Source organism: Euleptes europaea, chromosome 7, assembly GCF_029931775.1.
Source record: "Euleptes europaea isolate rEulEur1 chromosome 7, rEulEur1.hap1, whole genome shotgun sequence".
Lineage (NCBI taxonomy): Eukaryota > Metazoa > Chordata > Lepidosauria > Squamata > Sphaerodactylidae > Euleptes > Euleptes europaea.
In genome coordinates, this window is record NC_079318.1 from 79478068 (window position 1) to 79501412 (window position 23345).

At 44.6% G+C, this 23345-nt stretch overlaps 1 protein-coding gene across 4 annotated transcripts in view; it reads right to left on the reverse strand.

Annotated features, from left to right (window-relative positions):
* Positions 1-23345, reverse strand: part of DPF2 (double PHD fingers 2) — a 29922-nt gene that overhangs the window by 4510 nt on the left and 2067 nt on the right. The window contains exons 2-10 of one of the 4 annotated variants that reach the window (XM_056852474.1): positions 22773-22933; positions 21653-21760; positions 17942-18105; positions 15465-15557; positions 13415-13493; positions 12383-12424; positions 3340-3477; positions 1831-1962; positions 320-432 (exon numbers count right to left, since the gene is read on the reverse strand). In XM_056852474.1, the coding sequence (XP_056708452.1) occupies positions 320-432; positions 1831-1962; positions 3340-3477; positions 12383-12424; positions 13415-13493; positions 15465-15557; positions 17942-18105; positions 21653-21760; positions 22773-22933 (1030 nt within the window). The remainder of the gene's footprint in view (positions 1-319; positions 433-1830; positions 1963-3339; positions 3478-12382; positions 12425-13414; positions 13494-15464; positions 15558-17941; positions 18106-21652; positions 21761-22772; positions 22934-23345) is intronic. The other 3 variants (XM_056852475.1, XM_056852478.1, XM_056852476.1) reach the window with 3 other exon arrangements.

Sequence of the window (23345 nt, forward strand, 5' to 3'; positions counted from 1 at the left end):
GAGGTTAGTTCCTTGAACCCTCAAATTTTTTTAAAATCTCTGCAAGCTACACTCAATGCAAGCCAAAGTGAGATTTTCCTGTCTTTAATTCTGGGGAGATGAGAGTTTTGTGGGAATTGGGGGGGAGGGTATTAAGCCCTCATTACACTGCGTGTGGTTCAAGGAAAACCTAAAGAAGCCACAATTAAAGAGGGAATCAAAGAGCAAGAGAAACAGCTTGATGGCTGGAAGGAGGAAGAGGCAACAAAAGAGGCCCTGTGCCAAAAGGAAGATGAGGAACGAGATCCGCCCCTGTCCGAAGGATGGTGGTGGGACTCACATCATTCTCCGAGGTCCCACAGATGTTGCAACATTTGCATTCGATGCACTGCCAGCGGTAGGTCTTCACTGCCGCCATCATGACCGGAGTGAACTGCAAGCAGGATGGATGGCCTGGTGGGGAGAAGCATAGCGGAACCAGCATCAAGACACACCTCTGGGTTGGTAAGCAAACCAGTGAAGAGAGACCCTGCTCCACAGCATATTTATACCCCCCCCCAATCCTTCCTCTAAGGAGATCAGTGAAAAGAAAAGAAATACCTATCTATGTCCAAAAACAGTCAATACTGAACTCACATAGACTGGCTACTCATATAATAACACAGCATTTATTAACAATCAAAAATAGTGAAATCTAAACACACCCGTGAGTCCTTTAACACACTAAAACATACAAGCATAGAAACCTATACAGAGTATCCAATGATGGCTGATTGAAAATAGGCAATGTCCACAGTTGTAGTAGGAATATCCAATAATGGCTGATTGCCTATTATCAATGTCCTTAGTTGTAATAAAGGTGTCACCTCATCCAAAGAGTCCATGTGTGAGTTTCCTTGGGTTTATGGTTTGAGCTCACCATATGTTTACAGTTGGAATAGACGCAGACACTCGCGCATACTTTACCTCGGCCACTATAATCATTGCAATCCCTACTGGAGTAAAAGTTTTCAGTTGACTAGCAACACTACGTTGCTGGATATTCCTACAACAACTGTGGACATTGAAATTAGGAAATCAGTCATCATTGGATACTCTGTTTGTATAGGTTTCTATGCTTGTATGTTTTAGTGTGTTGTTTCATTTGAATAGCACATATAGGACTCACGGGTGTGTTTAGATTTCACTATTTTTGATTGTTAATAAATGCTGTATTATTATATGAGTAGCCAGCCTATGTGAGTTCAGTATTATTTAAGGAGATCAGGGCAGCATACTCGGGGGGGGGGGAGGATTGGCCTATTTTATCCTTACAACAGTCTCACTCTTGTCATTCTCAGAGGCCCTGCTTCGGTTGCCCCCACCATCTGAGGCTAGATGGGTGGCAACTCCAGAAAGGGCCTTCTTCATTGTGGCACCAAAACTTTGGAATTTCCTCCCCAGTGAGATTCGTTTGTCTCCCTCTATCAATGTCTTTCGCCAGCAGGTGAAGACTTTTTTTGTTTCGTCTGCTGTACCCCCAATAACAGTTTTTGGCCCTCCTTCTAGTGTTGTTTGTTTACATGTTTTAATTGAATTTTATATTTTTAACTGTACTGTACATTTTTACATGTTCTATTGTTTTTATGTTCACCAGCTTGTGGACCCTAACTGGGTGGAAAGACAGCATTAAAATGTTTTCAATTAATAAAACAAGCAGATGCATGAGAAAGATAAAATTCAGAAGTAATCCTTGGAGAAGCCAACCCAAAGAGGCAAGAGACGAGGGAGATATGCCACAAAGAAAAACCATGGGCAGCAAAACGCTGTCTCAAAATAGGATCTGGCTTCCTCCACCTCCCGGCCATGTACCTGAGCGCCCACAGTCAGAGCATGAAACCAGCTCCTCCGGCTGTCCTGTCTTCTTATTGATCTTGGAGTCTCCCAGGCAGAAATCACAGTAATTGTTGGGCAAGGCCAAACCATCGGGGCCCTTCTTGGCTGCTGCAAAAGAAGCCATTTGCGACGGACAAGTGAGTCAAGGCAGGCGGCAACCCCACCCCCTGCCCAAATCCAGGTCTATACAGGTAAGGCCACACTCACAACCCACCCCACCCAGTTCTGCAACTAGCTTGAATGTGAGTTTTCCAGCTCTTCTTCTCCAGTGTCTCTTCACCTTGCTGGCTGGCTCTTCTACACTCATCCTGTCTTCCTGATCCTGACTGCCTGGAAGAGTTGTAGATTTACAGTAAGAGAACACCGCTGGTATCTGAAGGCCTACCTCCAGAAAGGCCCAGCAACTCAGTCCTAGTTCTCACTTCTTTATCCCACCCTTCCTTCAAGGAGCTCGGGGCAGGATACGTGTTTCCCCCCGCCCCGTTTATTCTTCACAACCACACTATGAGGTGGGCCAGGCTGAGAGGGTGACTTGCCCTGGGCTCACCCACTGAATTTCATGACTGAGTGGGGATTTGCACCCAGGGCTCCGGGGTCCTGGCCCAACACACTTAAGCCACGCACCCCAATCCTGACTGCGACACTGACATACACAGGGTGGCATCAGGGCCCCACAGAGCACAGCAGGGTGAGATATGCAGTGGGGTGTATGGTGCTTAACTTCTAAAATGAAAGGCCCTGGGGACTCAAGCTTGAGTTGTTTTCTATTGCCCCAGAAGGCTAGACCAGATCCAGCAGGTTGAAATTAAATCAAAAGAGTTTCCAGCTAAACATCAGGAAGAATTTCCTAACAGAGCGGTTCCTTAGTGGAACAGGCTTCCTCGGGAGGTGGTAGGCTCTCCTTCCCTGGAGCTTTTTAAGCAGAGGCTAGATGGCCATCTGTCAGCAATGCTGATCCTATGACCTTAGGCAGATCATGAGAGGGAGGGCAGAAAGGTTTGCATCAGTGTTTGGTTCTTGTGGCCCTTTCTTGCATGCCCAGGGTAGTGCCGATCGCCACTTTGGGGTTAGGAAGCAAGTTTCCTCCAGGCCAGATTGGCCAGGAATCCTGGAGGGTTTGTTTGTTTTTTGGCCATCTTCTGGGCATGAAGTAGGGTTCACTGAGGGTGTGGGGGGGAGGTAGTTGTGAATTTCCTGCATTGCTCAGGGGGTTGGACTAGATGACCCTGGTGGTCCCTTCCAACTCTATGATTCTATGTACCCTCTAACCTTCAAGACAGTTCTTCTAATCAGAAATGCAAAGTTCATTTGGGTCCACGAAAGGCAGTCTGCACATGCACAGGGGCACTCCAATCTTGCATCAGGACTTCTAACCCTAACTGAATACCAGCATCATCACCTCTGGCTGAGATTAAGCCAGAGTGGGGAGAAAGCAGCTACAAAAGAATGAACTTATTATCAGCCCCAGAAGGAGAAGAGCCTCACTTTTTTGCTCCTCCGGTCTCTGGGAGACAGGCGTGGGAGGCTGCGAGTCTTCCTTGTCCTCCCCTTCCTCCTCAGCCAGGTGGGAGTGTGCGTAGTGATAGCTCAGTCCAGGCCGGTTCTTGTAACGCTTCCCGCAGACTGAACAGGAAGAAATTTTAATAAAACACAAAGACACAGGATGAGTAGCCCCAGCAGCCAAGGGAGTATCTCCCTCTCAACAAACCTCATCCCAAACCCACTGATCTGTCCCCCAGCTGCGATGCCCACCCAGAAACTACCAATAAAAAGTGGAAGGCTCCCACGGGTGCATAAACCCTAAGCGACTGTCAAAAGGGAGGCAAAATCACATTCAGATTTCTGGACACACCTGGTATTCTCTTAAATGTATATAACAGCATAATGATAACCTGTACCTAGTTTACCACCTCATAACCCCTTTCCCCAATGTCCTCTGGCTCCTCCCTCGCAAAGAGAAAAATTGGCTACCACAGAGCAATATGTACTGAAAGCCATTTAAGGTTTACTTTTAAAAATAAATGAATAAAACAATGGTTCTAGACCTCCATAGAAGGAAAACGCTGCATGGACATTCAAAGGCCTACACAATTCTAAAGTTATTGCAACAATGTGCCCGGATCTCAGGATGTGGCTTTTCTAGGTCAAAGCAGCCACCAGAAGGAGCTCTTCGATGCCCAGCACAGATCTGCGCCTGACTCGCTGTCCCTCTGTCTCCAGATATTTCTCTGCCCTCGAGGCAAAAATTACCTGGGGGCCAGGTTCTTGGACCCCCAACACAGAAGGCACATGTCCTTCGGTACAGGGACAAGCAAATCACCTCCACCAGCAGCTGGGCAACCCAAACTGGACCACTACTGAAGAACCAGCAGCAGGCCCCCAAACTGGACTCAGAAACATACAGGCAGACCATGCTCAGAGGGCAGCACCCTCTTCCCCAGCGCTTTCCTCTTCAGCCAAGGGATCAGCTGCAGGGGAAAGAAACAAATCTTTTCTGAAGTCCATTAAGCCCCGCAGCAAGTGTTTTTCCACAACTGGAAAGCTAATTTGCCAAAAAAAAAAAAGTTATGACTCTCTTAAGGCTAGTGTAAACACAGCTGATTAAGGGGGGCTGGCTTGTTCCTCTACTGCTCTCTTTGCTTCTCAAAAGGCTTAGTCTGAGTGGGAGAAGTGTATTTGGAAGAGGCAGGAAAGGAAAAGCAGGAAATGGCTTCAGTGCCAAAGGAGCTCTTGTTAAGGTACAGTGGGAGGGGGACCTTGTCCCATTCCCAAAATAATGACAGATCCTCTTAGAACCAACACAGCTGCCCACCCCCAGGTATCCACGGTCAGTCTACACACATTCAGAATCAAGGGGCATCTATCCACAGATTTCTGAGCCCGTCTGTCTCCTTTCAGTATGCCACACCACATAGAGGGTACATGGCTGTCAAATCCTTAGCTTCCTTAAAATGATTTTTTTATTTGATTCCCTAAAATTTTTATTTGATCCTTAGGGGGTTGTTTGGCCACTTTTGGGTAGTGGTGGAGGAACCAACCGCCAAGCACACCAGCCCAACTATTTCGGAGGTTAACCCAGATACAGCCCAAGTGTGTTGTGCGAACTCTGACCTGTTAACGCTGAGAGGATCTGAAGCCTGCTGAGCCCCATACCCAACCCACACCACCATAGGCCACAAGCAGAAGAGAGGCTGCAGGCAATTCATGCCAGCAAACCAAGCCACAAGGTGGTGCTAGGGAAAACTAACAGGAAGGGAAAAGTCAGGGCTGCTGACCAATCTTAATCGGGGTGGAAAATTAACCCATGACACACACAAACCCAGTTTACAATGATGGCCCTGAGGGTTAGCAAATTCTGGCTTGGATTCCATAATCCCTGGACTGAGGATCATGGACCTTTCCTGTGCTGCCCTCCCTCCAGTAGTCCTTCCCAAACCTGGGGAAGTTTTTTTGCTGGGGCCGCAGGACCAGTGTGGTCTAACAGCCACAGGAGCAGGGAGTCCGCAGTAGGAAATGAGATGAAATTGCCCTGTCTGTTCCACCAGTGCAGGTCTGCTGATGGGAAAGGGAGATTTCACCCGCCCCTTCCCACTGCAGCCTCCCAAGCTATGCAGCTATTAGACTACACAGGTCTGTGATTCTAGGAATAAACAGTCTCTAGATCAGAAAGGACGGGGGGGGGGGGGGAGAGACAACACAGGAAAGACCAGTGCCCCTTCCCCTGACAGACAGCAGGATCCAACCCCTTTTAAGAGGATCAACAAACACTGAAGGATTACTAATATATAAAATGTCTTGTGGAATGTGATACCAGAGAACAAAGACTAAACAGACTCCTTTCCAGTCCGGAATTATGTTAGCTAAGGAAAACAGGGTATTATCCTTCAATCTGCGTAAAAACCTTTTTTTGTCTATCCGTTTCAAATCTTATTAATGATGTCATACACAGTTAGACTAAGTAAAATGCAAACCAGAGATGAGGCATTTTTTTAGTGGTACCTCACCTATAGAATGCCCTTCACCTTGAAGCTCAACTGGCACCTACTATACTCTCTTGTAGCCACTAGACCAAAAGGTTTCCTGTTTACTCGGGTTTTTAATTAAGGGGTTGATCTCTTGATACCATTTTTATAGTGCGCTCTCAGCCTGAAACCTGTTAAAGTCATGTACAGGTGCTCAGTGTTTTTATGCTCTGGCTGGGTTTTTAATTAACATCTTTCATAACTTTTAGTGGGTTTTTTGGTAGTTCTATTTCATTTTGTAAGCCACCTCAGGCAGGTTCCCTGGAGAGGCGACACAAACATTTTCTAAACAAGCAAACAATTAAATCCATCCCCCAATATTAGTTGGAGATACTTTGTATTAATGTGTGTGTGTGTGTGAGTTAAGTACGGTCAAGTTGCTTCCTATTTATGGCAAGCCTATTAATTAATGACCTACAAAACGTCCTATTGTTAACAGCCCTGCTCAGGTCTTGCAAACTGAGGGCTGTGGCTTCCTTTATTGAGTCAATCTATCTCATGCTGGGTCTCTTTTCCTGCTGCCTTTAACTTTTCCTAGCATTATTGTCTTTTCCAGTGACTCTTCGTCTTCTCATAATGTGACCAAAGTACAACAGCCTCAGTTTGGTCATTTTAGCTTCCAGGGAGAGTTCAGGCTTGATATGATCTAAAACCCACTTATTTGTCTTTTTGGCAGTCCCTGATATCTATAGCACTCTCCTCCAACACCACATTTCAAATGAATCAACTTTCTTCCTGTCATCTTTCTTCTTTGTCCAACTTTCATACCGGTACATAGTAATGGGAATACTATGGTATGAATGATCTGGATCTTGGTTGCCAGCAATACATCCTTATACTTAGAGATTTTTTTTTTTTGTATCTCCTTCATGTCTGCCCTTCCCAGTCTCAATCTCCTCCTGATTTCTTGGTTGCAGTCTCCCTTTTAGTTGATGATTGAGCCAAGGAATAGAAAATCTTTCACAATTTAAACTTCCTCCTCCTCAACCTTGAAGTTGTGTAATTCATCAGTAGTCATTACTTTTGTCTTCTTGATGTGCAGTTGTAATCCTGCTTTGGCACTTTCTTCTTTAACTTTCATCAGTAGACATTTCAAGTCTTCACTATTTTCTGCCAGTAATGTGTTGTCATCTGCATATCTCAAATTGTTAATGTTCCTTCCACCAATTTTCATTCCACCTTCATATAAATCTAGTCCAGCTTTTCTTATGATGTGTTCAGCATACAGACTGAAAAGATAAGGAGAAAAAATACATCCTTGTCTGCCACCTTTGCCAACTGGAAACCATTCTGTTTTTCCATATTTTGTCCTAACAGTAGCCTCTTGTCTAGAGTATGGGTTGTGCATCAAAATAATCAGATGTTGTGGCACACCCATTTCTTTTAAAACCACTCATAGCTTTTCATGATCCACACAGTCAAAAGCTTTGCTGTAATCTATAAAAAACAAGCTGATTTTTTTCTGAAATTTTTCTCCCATATGCTCCAGTAGCCAATGTAAATTTGCAATATGATCTCTAGCGCCTCTTCCTTTTCTGAATCTAGCTTGAACATCTGGCATTTCTCGCTCCATATATGGTACCAGTCTTTGTTGTAAGATTTTGCGCATTACTTTACTCACATTTGAAATTAATTGGAATGTAGACGGAGCATTTCCAGTCTGTGGGCAATTGTTCTGTTTTCCTTTTTTGTTGATCATTCTTGTTAAGATTTGGAAGGAGTTAAGATTTGGATGGAGTATTTGTGAATTTCCTGTTTTGTGCATGGGGTTGGACTGGGTGACCTTTGAGGTCCCTTTCAGCTCTATGTTTCTATGGACTCTGTTTCGGTGGCTTGGAATAGCTCTACCGATATCCCATCTGCTCCTGGTGATCTGTTTCTCTTACTTTCACTCAATGCAGCTTTCACATCACTTTCTAAAATTGCCAGTTCTTCTTCAAAAGATTCTTCTTGAAGGACTCTGTCATCCTTTCATCTCTTCTCCATAGTTCTTCAGCGTTCCCATTGTTTATTTATTTTGCTCTGTTCAGTTAATGTATTTCTATGTTGATCTTTCAGCATGCCTAACCATGCTTTATGTTTCCCTTTGATTTCTTGAATCTTGCGGAACAGGACTTGTTCTTCCTGTTTTTGTTGTTCTATATCTTTACACTGGTTATTATAATAATTCTCTTTGTCTCTACATCTGAGTCGCTGGGATGCTGCATTTAGACTTCTGATTCTATTGCTGTCACTTTTTACTTTTGCTTGTTGTCTATCTTTGGCAATTTTAAGAGTTTCATCAGTTATCCATTGAAGCTTTTCATTCCTTTTGGCTACAGGAATAATCTTTGCGCAGTGTCCCTTAACAATATCTCTGGTTTCAACCCAGAATTCTTCTGGTTTACATTCACCTGAACTTAGTAATGCAAATCATTCTTTACATGCTCTTTAAACTCTTCAGAAAGGATGTTTAGATTGTATTTTGGCACTATGAATGTTTCAGTATTTTTCTTCAGCTTTATTCTAACTGTTGCCATTAACAATTAATGGTCTGTACCACAATCAGCTCCTGGTCTTGTTTTAGCAGAGAGGACAGAACTTCTCCATCTTCTGCTTCCAATTATGTAATCTATGTGATTTCTGTATTGGCCATCCGGTGATATCCACACATACAATCGTCTGTTCGGGTGCCTGAAATGTGTGTTCGCTATGAACGTGTGTTCGCTATGAACGTGTTGTCTTCACAGAATTCTGAGTCTCTCTCCTGTTTCATTCCATGCTCCTAGCCCAAATTTTCCAACAATATTTGTATTAATACCATTAACATATTTGGTAGAAATGTTTTAAAAGCTGACGTCACTGGGGAAAATGCTATAAATTAGTCAACTGGTTTTACTAACAGAAGTGCTGCAATTATCCCAAATGTATTTAAAAACAACACACACACACCCCTATCTGAATGTAGAGAACACTACTTTAGATTAAAATCTTCTTACAGTAGCTAGGCAAAGGGAGTACCAAAACATTCCAGGCCAACCAGAATGTCTGTAACATTATGTTTGTGAATTAATTGACTTGCCCCTGTTGAGCTTTGGCATAGTATTGTGTTTCTGAAACAATCTGACAAGATCAAACTATACAAACTATGGTTTATTTCTTGTTGTTTGTACTTTTGAGTTAAATGCTTTATAAAACATAGTTTTAAAAAAAGAATGCCGCCACAATCTAAGATTACTGCCATAGGCCTTGGAAGCCATGAAAAGAAGCCAGAAGCAAAGAGCGAAAAGAGGTCATTATACAGGGCAGAGAAAACTGAAGACTCCGTCTCTGGCCTATCATTAACAGAGCATGTCAAGTTCCAAGGCCTTTTGGACCCCAAGGCTGTGTTAATACATTATCCCTGGCTGTGGATAGAAAAGGAAGCCTCCCGTACAGTTCAAATGCATCCCTGTCTTAAGGGCAACAAGCCCCCTCCCCAGCTTAAGACAGAAAAATTGCATTATGGGAGACCCAATAAATGGGTAGACTGACAGCTTACACCTGCTGGCAGCTGGAAGCAGAACAGCTTACAATTGACACTCCTAAAAACCCTCACTTTTCCCTCTGCATGCTTCCTTTCTTCATGCTTGGTTTGCCCTATGGGGGAATTATTGGTGGAAAGCATTTGCTCCGTGCTAAATAAGGGGAGAAACGGGATTGTTGCTGATAAGAAAAAATAAAGAGTTTGTTTACAGCATGCTGGGCAGTGGAAGGTAAGAAGCCTCATTTGGAGATGGCACAGGGCGGAACAAGCACAGACTTGCAGTACAAATCAACGGAGGTGTGCTTCATACTGCAAGTCCGGTCTGAAGCAAGCTAATTCTGACCTAGCTTAACAGAGTACATGCTTAAACTTCACATGCCTGTTACCTACCTCCATTTAAAAAAAAATTCGACTCCTCCTATTCTGTTCCTAACCAGCCAGGGCAGGGCTAATATTAGAACAGCTACCCAGGACAGGGGGAAAGTTAGCCTTCTCCAACAGTTCCTCATGTATCAAGCTCAGCTATGGTTGCCAACATGCCTGGAAAAGAAAGATGCCATGGGCCTTTACTAGAAAGCATAATGTGTGGAAAAGAGCAACTGAAGCTTTTCATGGCATGCAGGTAAATCAAACCACCAGATAAATAACATCCCATTAAGCCTCTATTAAAGGGACAGGCCATTTTTTTCCTCCAGGCAGTTGGCAACTCTAATCACAACATGCAGCAAGCACAGCAGGTACATCATAAAAAGATGCTTGCAGAACGAGTAGCTTCGGATGACTACAGCAAGTAAACCAAATCATACAACGCAGAAGTATCTCTCTCACACACATACCCCACATACCACTAATCAGCTACTCAAGGGAGAGGTTCTTTCTTGACCCCAAATATGTCAGCCATACCACAAACAGAATCCATGAAAAATCTTCCCAAGGAAATGTAGCTGGGGCAACTCTGCAGCACCAAACATACTGTCATGCAGAACTTGTCAACTGCCATTCATTTGGTCACCTGCAGCGAGTCAAAATTGCCTCCAGGTGACAAACAAGTTTACAAAATTCTTTTGGACCACAAATGACTAAATATTCACACGTAGGCAAGAAGGTTAGAAGACGACGACGTTGGTTTTTATATGCCTACCGTTTAAGGACAATCAAACCAGCTTACAATTTCCTTACCTTCCTCTCCCCACAACAGTCATTTTGTGAGGTAGGTGGGGCTGAGAGAGTTCACAGAGAACTGTGGTCACCCACTACACCATGATGTCATATAGCATTTTATCCCACCTGCTGGCATGTAACATTTTATCCCACCCTTCCTCCAAGAGCATCCCTCTCCTAAACTCCACTTTATCCTCACAACCACCCTGTGACATAGACTAACTGGAGAAAGGCTGGCCCAAGGTCATCCAGTGAATTGCACAGGGATTTAGATCTAGGCCTCTCCTTTTTGAACCTGACACTTGAACCATTACACAGTACCTCTCTAAAAAGACTTGTCACCTAACCATTCTACAAAAATTACTTGTCAGACTGCCATGGAAAGAAGAAATCAAGGGTCACACTGTGGGAAGAAAAATGCTTCCTAACCTCAGCAGCCCAAATATGAAGAACTTCTTCATGTTTCTGTGACTGCTCTAGTGAGGAGAAAGGCACTCTAGCCCCCTTCACTGGCCAGAGGGCCCAGAGGCACTGGGAGTTTGCATTTCCACCCTCCCAGGAAGAGTGGCACAGCAAGGAGGAAGCCTAGCTTGGCTCCTGCCACTGGCCAGAGAAAAAGCACTCTAGCGCCTTTCCCTGGATGGAGGACCAAAGGCTTGCTGGGCTGCTCCATCATCTCCATCCAAGCAAGACTACCTGCCAGGAAAGCTCAGCCTGGCTCTGACTGGGTCTAAGTTTTTAACAGTAAGCCATTCCATTGCAGGCTGTTGGGAAGACTGCAGGTGGCTCTCTTCATGCTACGGCCCTTCAGAGGAGCCAGGAGGACAGCACTGCGGCCCATCACCCCAGAAACCATTAAAAGAGTCATAATGTTAGCCAATGTTGATTCATTCTTCCATGCTTTAACAAGTTTTAAAATGGGCAAGCAACTAATACATGCACCAAAGTGCTAAACTCTGCCCTCAACAGATCTCCATCCACTCTCTGCCGCACCTTTTCCATTGTGAGTCTTTGTTTCTATTCTGGGAAAGGCAGGACCCATACCTTGTTTTTTGTTTATGTACAACACCCACCATGGTATGGGTGTTGAATTTTAACAGCTGTAAGCAGCTTTGAGAGAACATTTGACTGAAAAGTGGGGTACAACTGCGATACATAAATGTAACTTCTGGATAAAAGGTAAAGGTCTCCTGTGCAAGCACCAGGTCATTCCTGACCCATGGGGTGACGTCACATCCTGACGTTTACTAGGCAGACTTTGTTGTACGGGGTGGTTTGCCAGTGCCTTCCCCAGTCATCTTCCCTTTACCCCCAGCCAGCTGGGTCCTCATTTTACCGACCTCGAAAGGATGGAAGGCTGAGTCAACCTTGAGCCGGCTACCTGAAACCAACTTCCGTCGAGATCGAACTCAGATCGTGAGCAGAGCTTGGACTGCAGTACTGCAGCTTACCACTCTGCGCCACGGAGCTTCTAACTTCTGGATACAAGCACCTTATTTATAAAAACCCTGTACATTTCCCTACAACACTGGTGCATGCAACACTGACGCATACACACACGCAGATTCCGTTCTCTCAAATCAAACACAAATTTGAACTCCCAACCTCTCTACCATTTATGAGAAATAAACAAGTTCTCTTATGTCCTCCAAACGAAAAAAACAATGCCCCCCCCACACACACACACACAAAAACATCCAAAAAGCACATCACAAGAGGAAGGGATTTTTGGTGCCCTGCATCAAAATATACCCACTTTTTTAAAAGAGTTTTTAAAACTAACATTTCAGGAGAACAAAGTCAGGAGGAAATAAAATAGCAGACAGAGAGAATGGACTACCTCGGTCAGGAGGTTTCGAGGTATGCTTTTGTTTGTAACTATCTGAAATACAGAAAGAGAATAATGAGAGAAAGGTGAAAACACTATAGGTCACACACATGCACACAGTAAGCTATATAGAGCGATTAAAAAGGAGAAAAGAAAATGCTCACTGGTGTTAATTTTAAATTAAAAGGGAGATATAAATTTGTACAGGACAGTAAAGGAGGAGAGAAAGAAAAGTAATTTCAAAAACTCATTCTTTGCCATTTTTAAAAATTCTTGTCAGTTCCCCCCACCCTCCATGATAATAGCCAGGTTTGCATGGGCACTCAATTCCAAATTGGTACACAGGGAACGGAAGAGTCAAGTAATATAGTCGGGGCTGGTCTTCTTACAATGGAGGCCCGTATGAGAGATGGAATATTAGCAAAGTGATACCCAGGCAAAGCAGCTACCCCTTCTGTACTATGTGTTTGCATACTCCACCCTGGATTCTGCCAAAGGAGGAGGAAGGGGTGTAGGCTCTGTAGTCCAGCACCTGCTTCACATCAATGTGACCACAGGTTCGATCCCCAGCATCTCCAGTTAAAGAATCTCAAGGCTGAGAAAACTCCAGCAAGTCAGGGTTGACAGTACTGTTGCTGGGTTTTCGTGCTTGACCCTAAGGAAATGAAGAAGCTGCCAAAACTTCTCACTTTGTGGCAGTCGACTTAGGCCGAGAGAAGGAATGTGCAAGCATTTGCATGTCCACAAAACTCTTCAGCAGGCAAAACAAAGAGCTCCGCGAAATTGAAAAGCTTGCATCCTCCTAAGCTGGGCAAAGAAAAGTCACCATTTTGCGGTTTCTCATAATAAGGCGGCTCCTTGCAACCTCAGGAGACAGCCAAGACAGAGCAGGAAGCTTCTCCAGCACTTCCAAAGCATTTTTCTAAAGAGACCAAACATGTCATTCATCCCAAACCCTTCAGCACCATCCTCTCTAGCAAAACCGTGTTTAAAGAGTACTCATGGCAGCTTCCATCCCCCAGCATGGCCCGCCTTTGTACTCACTGTCACAGGCATAAGGTTTGTCTCTGTCTTCCAAAACGGCGGCATCGAGTTTTTTCCGGGCACCCCCAACTCCTTTGCCCTAGAAAACCGGAAAAGGAGAAAGTGACGGAACTGCAGCAATTTTAGCAGCTGTGTGACATTCTGGCCCCAAGGTATAGCCAGAGACAGCAATCTTGCTGAAACTAAGCGAAGCAGACAGGTCTGGGTTTCACCAGTGCCTGGCTGGGAGGTTTCTTGGGAATCCTATTTAAACCACCGTAATGGAAGAAAGGCAAGATATAAATGTAATAAATAAAATAGTAGCTGGCTGAGGGGGAAAAGAGCTCTTATAGGCCCAAGGAACTGAGATATGTTTCCAGCCCCCACATAAGAATACCAAGGTAACTGTTTTGTTTACAAAAATAGCATCTGTTGCGCACAGTACGGTAGCCACATGAGGCAGACACACAAACTGAAATACATATATAACATATTTTTCAAATATGCTGTCATTATTGGAATCAGGCAGGGTAATAATTCTAATCAAACACGGGAAGCAGTTAATGGGGCTCCTACTCCAACAGCTGCCAACAAGACTCTGTATGAGAAATGACAGTTCATTACTGCCCCCCAGAGGCACATGCTTGCAACAAATTTTAAGTTTTAAAGACCCTTTAAGCCTCACAGAAGACAACTATTACTACATCTTCCTCTTTATAGCACTGATTTTAATTTTGCAATCCACGTTGAGCCTCAGTGAGAAAGGGAGACTGTAAATGAACAAAATATTTATAAAGCACATGATATTGCACTAGGGGACAGCTGCAGCCCCATTTTTTCTTCTTCTGGGGTTACAGTCAAAGACACACACGCACACACACACATGCATCCTAACTCCGGTTCTGTTGTCGCCCTTCACATTATTTAGCTTTTTCTCCCCAATGCAGACCCAAACCAGCTTTCAAAGTTATTCTTCTATCGCCCATTTTATCCTTACAGCAACCACCCTGTGAGATAGCCTAGGCTGAGGGAGTAAAGGGCCCAAGCTCACTCCATGGCAGAGTGGGGATTCAAACCTGGATCTCCCAGATCCTCATCCAACACTTTAGCCTCTACACCATGCTGGCTATCCATTAATTTGCAAGCTTCTAGCCCCTCTATTGTCCCCACATCACCTTTTACCCTTCCTTCCCACCCAGCGTGGTGTAGTGGTTAAGAGCGGTGGTTTGGAGCAGTGGACTCTGATCTGGAGAACCGGGTTTGATTCCCCACTCCTCCACATGAGCGGCAGAGGCTAATCTGGTGAACTGGATTTGTTTCCCCGCTCCTACACACAAAGCCAACTGGGTGACCTTGGGCTAGTCACACTCTCTCAGCCTCACCTACCTCACAGGGTGTCTGTTGTGATTGTAAGCCGGTTTGAGACTTCTTTAAGTGGTAGAGAAAGTTGGCATATAAAAACCAACTCTTCTTCTTCTTCTAAATACCTTTCGTGACCTGTAGGATTCTCTTCCCCACCACTGGCCTAAAGCCAAAAGGTTTTTCTGAGCTATCCAGGAGCATTTAAGGGCAGCCAGAATTTTTCCTGCCTGGCCAGAGGATTACACCACTCAGACTCAGCAAGTGTCCTGTTCCTCTATTCAGGCATCCTACTTCATGGGGTCTACAGAGAGCACTTCCTGCTGCGCAGCTTGATGAAAAGCCCTCACCTGACACCAGCCATGGAGGATGCCTTCTGCTTCCCACAGCCCATCACAACTGGGTGGTGTGCCTGCTGGGGTATGCAGCAAATCAAGCCGCTGTTCTACCTGGCTCAGAACAGTTAATCCAGGGGGAGGGCAACAAGAAGAGTCTGGGCCATGCTTGCAATGAAGTCATAACAGAGAAGCGCTGACAAAAACACACTGCTGCTGAATGGACAGGTGGGACTCAGACTGGAAGCAGGGATGGAACCCAGGCAAAACTGGCGCTTGGAGCAAGGGGGGGGGAAGCGGTCAGCCACTTGGGGTGACCCTCGTCCACCAGCAGAGGAGACGCAGAAGGCTCCCAAACTCTGCTGTGCTAGCTGTACCTTTGCCTTGCCTTTGCCTCTGCGTTTCGGCGTGTCTTCTTCATAGTCTTCGTCATCCAGATCATCCAAGAAATCATCTGGTTCTAGGATGCGCTAGAGCAGAGAAGCAGAGATTACTGTAGAAGAAACAAGCGGAAAACTAATGGCAAATAGCTCTGGAGTTTGATCCAAGAGGCATCCTTTCACAGGCACCCTTGGGTTTGCCCTTGATTTTAAGTGCAGTGTTTCCACAGTAGTTACAAATGCAATAAAAAGCTGAAGAGTGCAAAGGATCCACAGAGCAATCCTAGGCAGAGCTGCTCCATCTTAAAGCCAGTTGTAATCAATGGGCTTAGGCTGAGGGTCACTCACACAGGAGAGGGCTATCAATCGGCTTGGCATAAACAAAAGTAATGCTGCATTACCGTAACCTCTGCAATCCTTCCACACTTAAAAAGATTTTGCAGATTCACTCCTATATTAAATACAACAGGGGGCTGCAGGGTATGCATGTTAAGCCCTCTTCCCGTGCCCAACTAGGCCTCAGGAGCAACATCAGCTGTTCACTACCAAAGTCCAGTGCATGACTCCCAAGTAGCAGACCACCTGCATCGTTGCTTCTTAGGGCTCCATCTGGTAAATTCCTCCTGCTCAGGGTGCGCACTGAGTTGAACCCAGCCCCAAGTATCCTAACTGAAGCAAGCAAAATTTTCCCACCCTACCCGGTATTTTACATTGCATACATATATATGCATATGCTAATTAAGCAAATAAAACACTCGAGACTTGCAAATGGACATCTCATGCCCACAATTCAGAGTTAAACAAGGGCTGACATACACATAGCCCTCGAGAAGAAAGAATTTCTCTCGCACTTCTCCGCCTTCCTGGAGTTGGGAAACAAACTACAAGTATTCCTTTTCAGCTGCCTTACTAGGCTATTGGAGTCGATGCTGGGAGCTGGCCAGCAGGGTTACAAGATTCAGCAGTTCAACAAGCCAAAAATGATGATGAAAAGCAGAGCGTCACCTCCCCCCTTTCCCCACAGTGATTTTCGCAAAGCAGACTGGTTGACATCTCACATTAGATTCCACCCTGGTTACAAAGGAAGTGTCTACCAGCCAAAAAGACAGTCTGCAGTAAAATGAGGGAACAAACAAGGAGCAGAAGGCCTTAAGAAGGGAGGGGGCGCACAACAGCAAAGGACAATTCAAGAAGAAAACAAAGGTCCAGGAAACAGAAGCTGCAGGCAGGGTTTTGAACAGGCAGATCTGACTCTTGGGGTGCATCATCCAGCGCATCAGACCAATTGTCTTCACACAACACATAGTTAAATTGTGGAATTCCCTGCTCCAGGATGTGGTGATGGCTGCCAACATGTGATCACATAGCACAAATGCAAAATTTTGTAGCAGCGTGACCAAAATGTACTAATATAATTGAAACCATTAATCCAACCATATACTAACAGCACAGCTCGCAAGAGGTTGAAAACAGCTGAATTTCTCAGGAAGCATGAAAGGATGAGCATGGATTAGTCGTCATAATTGTTTTTTGGAGAGCTTGGTCACTTGGAAAAAATGGCACCTGGGAGCTTTGGAGACAGAGATAACAGTCTGCCTATCAAACTGAAAGAGCATTTATGTTTATGAGCAGCCAATCCCTGAGAAAGTGAAGCCTGCCAGATTTTCATGGTTACAACTGGATCATCCGCTGTTGACCTATGAAAATATTCTTGACAAAGGAGGATGAATTCAAACTACCGGTATCAATAGAAAATCAGAGAAGTCGTCTGAAAAGGGAAAATTTTGGTATCCAGTTATTTTGAAAGTGTATGAAAAGTAACACTCAGGATGTACTGGACTTATAATACATTGTACTGTAAAAAGTAACAAATACCATATCTCCTGCCACTTCACTGACCATCATTTGAAGCCTTCCTCCAGCAGAAGAGCCATGTAAGTTGGAAGAAGGCTCCTTAGGCTGCAGGAACTTCCTCTAGCCTAAAGCTGGATACACGCCTGTCCTTTGTACATCTTGTAATGTAAGCAATAGGAAATGCACAATGAATGAAAGATCTCTAGGCTTATGTCTATAAAAGAAAATTAATCCACCACATTGGATGCATCCAGCACTCCACCCCTTGCAAGTGGGAAGGTCCCACGTAGCCCAGATCCCCTACTTTCTTTGTTGGCATATAGGATATGCTACACCATGTAAGCATTAGGAAATCCCAGGAGCATTCCCACTGCCCAGAAAAATACGGAAACTTGAGATAAAAAGATGACAAAATATTAATCAAGAAGAGTTCAGGCAACAGGAACCAGGAGACATCCTGCTAGATCACCTTCTTCCAGGTGAAATTCTCTCCCTTTTGCTGCCCCCCAACAACAAAACAGACAAGTAAATTTAACTGCATTTTAACAGAGGAGCTTTATGCATTTTACCACAAAGCACCCTCTTGAAACGGAAGGGAGGCTGCCCTCTCTCTGCCCTACCTTACGAGCACGGCTGTTGGCAACGGGGAACTCGCCAAGGCTGTCTTCATCAGTTCGAGGGTCAGGCAGGCTGCGTTTCTCAAGAGGGTCTGTCCTCAGGAGGGCCTCCAGGCTGCTACCATCCTGAGAGATCAGACCATCTTTCTTTAAGGTCTGTTCAGTGTCTGTAAAAGAGAAGTCCCAGAGAGGCAACCGTTTTAGCCTACTGCAGCAAGACCAGAACCCTGTGGCACTAACAGGAGCTCTCATGGGCCAGAAGGGCTGCTTCATCAGAGACAGGAAGCGCTGCTCTCCGTTAGTAAGGGCAGACAAACATGCAGAAGCAGCAAGAAAGGAGTTGTAAACAGTGGAGCCAAAAGGTTAGAAAACGCAAGAGGTCTGTGACATTTCCATGCAAAGCTCAAATGTATGCAAGATGAGAGTAGGCTCTGTTCACAACAGCAGTAATTAGGAGCACTATCTTCCTCATTTTGCTATGCTAATTTATGCAGCTGTTCCATTAGTACAGCAAAAGCTAAGAAGATGGTATTATTACCAGTTAAGACTGAGTTAAGACTAAGAGTGTTATGGATTCAGTTAAGACTAAGAGTGTTACGGATTCCGTGGACTGCCAAAAAAACAAATCAATGGGTTATAGATCAAATCAAGCCTGAACTGACCCTAGAAGCTAAAATGACTAAACTGAGGCTATCATATTTTAGTCACGTCATGAGACGACAAGAGTCACTGGAAAAGACAGTCATGCTAGGAAAAGTTGAGGAAGACCCAACAAGAGATGGATTGACTCAATAAAGGAAGCCACAGCCTTCAATTTGCAAGATCTGAGCAAGGCTGTCAAAGATAGGACATTTTGGAGGATTTTCATTCATAGGGTCGCCATGAGTCGGAAGCAACTTGACGGCACTTAACACACACAGAACAAGACTGAGTTACCCCTAGAAATGTCACAGAGCCCTTTTCACTTCACAGTCTTTATTTCCTTTCTAGTGGCGTATATGACGCAAGCCAACTGAGAACAATACGCTGTGCACCTGACAAAGCACAAAAACTTCTGCCACAATAAACCTGTTAGTCCTTCAGGTGTCACCAAACCCTTGATTGCTTTTGTAGAATGGAAAATGTGTGAGAATCTCAAAACACAGTGGAGGAAAAAGACTGAGCTAGAGCACAGTGTCTTTCTGACCTAGATGACTCAGGCCTGCCCAATCTCAGCAGATAAGCAGGGATAGCCCTAGTTAGTTCTTGGATGAGAGGCCACCAAGGAAGTCCAGGGCTGCTACACAGAAGCAGGCAACGGCAAATCGCCTCTGTTCATCTCTCGTCCTGAAAATCTTACAGGGCACTTTTCCACCAACACAGCAGCATTCCCCAACCTGTGGGTCTCAATCCCAAAGCGGGTTGCAAGACGGAGCTTTTCCACCAGGCCTACAATTGAGGTGTCATCTGCTGGCCTCCCCCCTCCTTTCCCAGTTTTGCCAGTTATACATTATTGGGGGGGGGGTTCTGTCTGCCTGCCAAGCGTTCAGCAGCTATTGTTTATAATTAATATGCATTATGTTATATTTATAATTTTACTGTTGTTACCCACCCTGAGCCTGGCCTGACCGGGGAGAGTGGGATAGAAATTTAATTAATAAATAAAGCCTGTGAAAGTGGGGCCCCACACTTTTGCCATTTTATTGTGCATGCTGGGGTTTTAGTGGGTCACCATACTAGAAAGGTTGAGAACTGAGCTAAAGGATTACAGTAGGAGAGTGGGTTTCAAGCCTTCTGCCTTCAAGGAATCATTTCTACTAATTTCTTCATGAAGGAATCCCTGCCTGTTGCAGAGGAGCCTGGAGACTGTTCTAGGTTGCACAGCAAGGTTATGTAGAGTGCTAGCCAAAAACCTGATTGGCCTCATCACTGGACATGTATGGACATGTATGGAGGGCATGACCTAGAACATACCAGTATTTCCCTCTGGCTACGTGTTGCAGGAGTTGGGACAGAAGTAGTAGCCAGGCGGATTTTCAGAGAAGTTGACTGTTCCTGACCTGATAAGCATCGCCAGGGTTTCTGCAAACATGCCTTAGCACATCAAGGGTCTGGTTATATTAAGCTCCAAGAATAACACTTGAAGGTTATTAGAACTGGTGGGCCCAGTCAGAACTATCACACGATGTGGAGAGGCTATAAGAGGAACTTCTATTACCAGAGGACTTGCTGTGAGCCTAAGAACTTTAAAAACAAACTATAAGGCACACTTATTATGGAGGGCAGGACTCGAACGTGAACTGCTTTAAAAATCCACTGTAGTGATTTCAGTAAGGGCATCTCCCTCCTTTTTTAAAGAGCATCATCTCCTCACACAAAAACAACTGCAGCGTTATTTCTAACAGTATCACTACGCACTTGGCACTATTCTAACATAGGGAATGGTTCTAGCCAGGATGTAAATATGTGAGCTTGAAGAGAGAAAGAAGAGGTGGGGCTTTTGGAGGGGTTGACCATTTGACCAGTCAAAAAACTAACCAAATATTGTTAAATGAACATCATTAGAATCAATGCTCACAAATACAAATATGCCTATTTTGGAACAGCACTGGTTTCTGCTATTGTTAAGTTTCATCCTTCCTTCATTGCTAATTAATTGGATTTATAATGTGTTATTACTATTATTGTTATTTCTATTAATAACATGAATAGTTATAGTTATATAGTTAATAGAATCATAAGAGTTGGAAGGTACCACCAGGGTCATCTAGTCCAACCCCCTGCACAATGCAGGAAATTAACAACTACCTCCCCCCACAACCCCAGTGACCCCAACCCTCCCCCCGCCATGCAGGATCCCACAATATAGACTATATTAATAGTTAAGAACTATATTAATAACTAGTTAATAACTATATTAGTAACTAGATTAATTGTTATATTAATAAACACTAATAGTGTTTTTTAAAATCCTTTAATCAGTTTGATATTAAGCTAATTACAAAACAATTTATAATGATGTTGTGAAACCAATTAAATGAACTTTTAATGAAAAGAACTGTTTAAAAATTATCTTTTTAAACATATTTACGCAAGATTTCTATAAATGTGAATGATTAACCGAATTGTTCTCCTCACTGACTTTTATTGAGAGCCAGTGCAGTGTAACGATTAAGCGTGTCAGACTAGTATCCGGGAGACCCAGGTTCGAATCCCCAATTGTGCTATGGAAGCTCGCTAGGTGACCTTGGTCCAGTCATACCCTCTGAGTCTAGAACCGTAGACCGTAGTAAACCAAAAGGCAATCAACCGACAATACCTGATTAGTCCATAGGGTCAGCAGCATATCAGTCAACTGACCAATGCTTGGCTATCCTTATTATTCAGAGCCAGTTCCAAATATTCTGGTACGAAAAGAAGAAGAGTTGGTTTTTATATGCCAACTTTCTCTACCACATAAGGAAGAATCAAACCGGCTTACAATCACCTTCCCTTCCCCTCCCCACAACAGACACCCTGTGAGGTAGGGGGGGCTGAGACAGCTCTAAGAGCTGTGATTAGCCCAAGGTCACCCAGCTGGCTTTGTGTGTAGGAGTGGAGAAACCAACCCGGTTCACCAGATTAGCCTCCGCCGCTCATGTGGAGGACTGGGGAATCAAACCTGTTAAGAGTGCACCACTCCAAACCACCACTCTTAACCACTACACCAAGCTGGTTCTCTTGGAAAAGACATACCTGGTTTAATGGAAGGAAAGGAGAGTCTGGGATCCTCAGGAGGGTGTGCACGGCGTTTTTTCCTCCAGCGGCGAGCAGGGTAGGAATACAGCTGTCCAGATGCCAAACCTTCCAAGAAATAAAGAGACAGAAAGGGCACCTCAGAAAATGAGCATTAGCATAGCCTCTTCAGAGCTCTATCCCTGGGCACATCCCGATGACCCTTCTTTCATGGCTCTACTGAGCACTTCCCATTCCCACAATTCATCTTGGTCACTGCTGGTCCATAAAACTGTAAAGGATTGGGGGGGGCTAGAGCAACTGCCCTATGAGGAGCGGTTAAAACACTTAGGGCTGTTTAGCTTGGAAAGAAGGCGTTTAAGGGGAGGTCTATAAAATTATGCATGGTATGGAAAGAGTGAACAGGGACAGGCTTTTGTCCCTCTCTCATAATACTAGAACATGGGGTCATCTGCTGAAGCTGGAGGGCAAGAGATTCAAAACAGAAGAAATAAGTATTTCTTCACACAATGCATAGTTAAATTGTGGAGCTCCCTACCCCAGGATGTGGTGATGGCTGCCAACTTGGAAGGCTTTAAGAGGGGAGTGGACACATTCACGAAGGATAGGGCTATCCACGGCTACTAGTCAAAATGAATACTAGTCATGATGCATACCTATTCTCTCTAGTATCAGAGGAGCATGCCTATTATATTAGGTGCTGTGGAACACAGGCAGGATGCTGTTGCAGTCGTCTTGTTTGTTGGCTTCCTAGAGGCACCTGGTTGGCCACTGTGTGGACAGACTGCCGGACTTGATGGGCCTTGGTCTGATGCAACATGACTCTTCTTATGGTCTTATGACTAACACAGGGCCACAAAAGTGATACTATCCACATGGCTAACTTCGTTCCATGAATTTGAGGGCTTCAACAGGGAAGAAGGTACCCGCCTGTCTCATACCCCCCCATGCGAACTGTTTAAGACACAGCAGCAACGTTCAGTTAGGATCAAGAAGAGCTGCTGCCAGGGCCTAAGTAAAATCCACACACTTCCTGCAAAGTGCTCCCCATACAAGAAAACCACACTGTAATCCGAAGCTCCAGGTCCTCAAGAACAGCAAAAAAACAGCCGCCCCCAACCTGGCCCCCTGTGTCGCTTCTCCATCCAGATGTAACAGTTGCTCTGTGCCACCCCGGTCTGCGAATCCAAGAACGGCAGCCGAACACTCCTCTCGGCACACAGTCGGGCATTGTAGTTGTGGCACTGCTCCATGGCATCCTTGTAATACTGTTCACCAAGGCTGTGGAGATGGAGACCCAAGCATTAGAGGAAACCCATCCATACTACATTCATCCTTCAAGAACTGCAGCTGACTCCAGGCTCTCCACACAGAACAAAATTGTCTAGAAAGCTGTTTCACAAAGAAATCTCTAGAGAACTAAAGATCATTTGCGGTATGCAATCCAAGCATTAGAAGCCAACAGGTACCACTTTTCGGAACCAAGGCTGGGGAAAAGGTATTCATCATCTTTTACGGCCAAGAGCTCTAAATGTGCAAGATCAAAATTCTGGTTATGTGTCTAATTTTAGAATTCCATTCTCAAAAGAACAGATGCATTAGTAGGGCAGGCTTTTTACATTACTGCATTTCATGTTCAATCTATTCAGATCCAGAAGAAAAATAATATCCAGTCCTATTCAATAACTACATT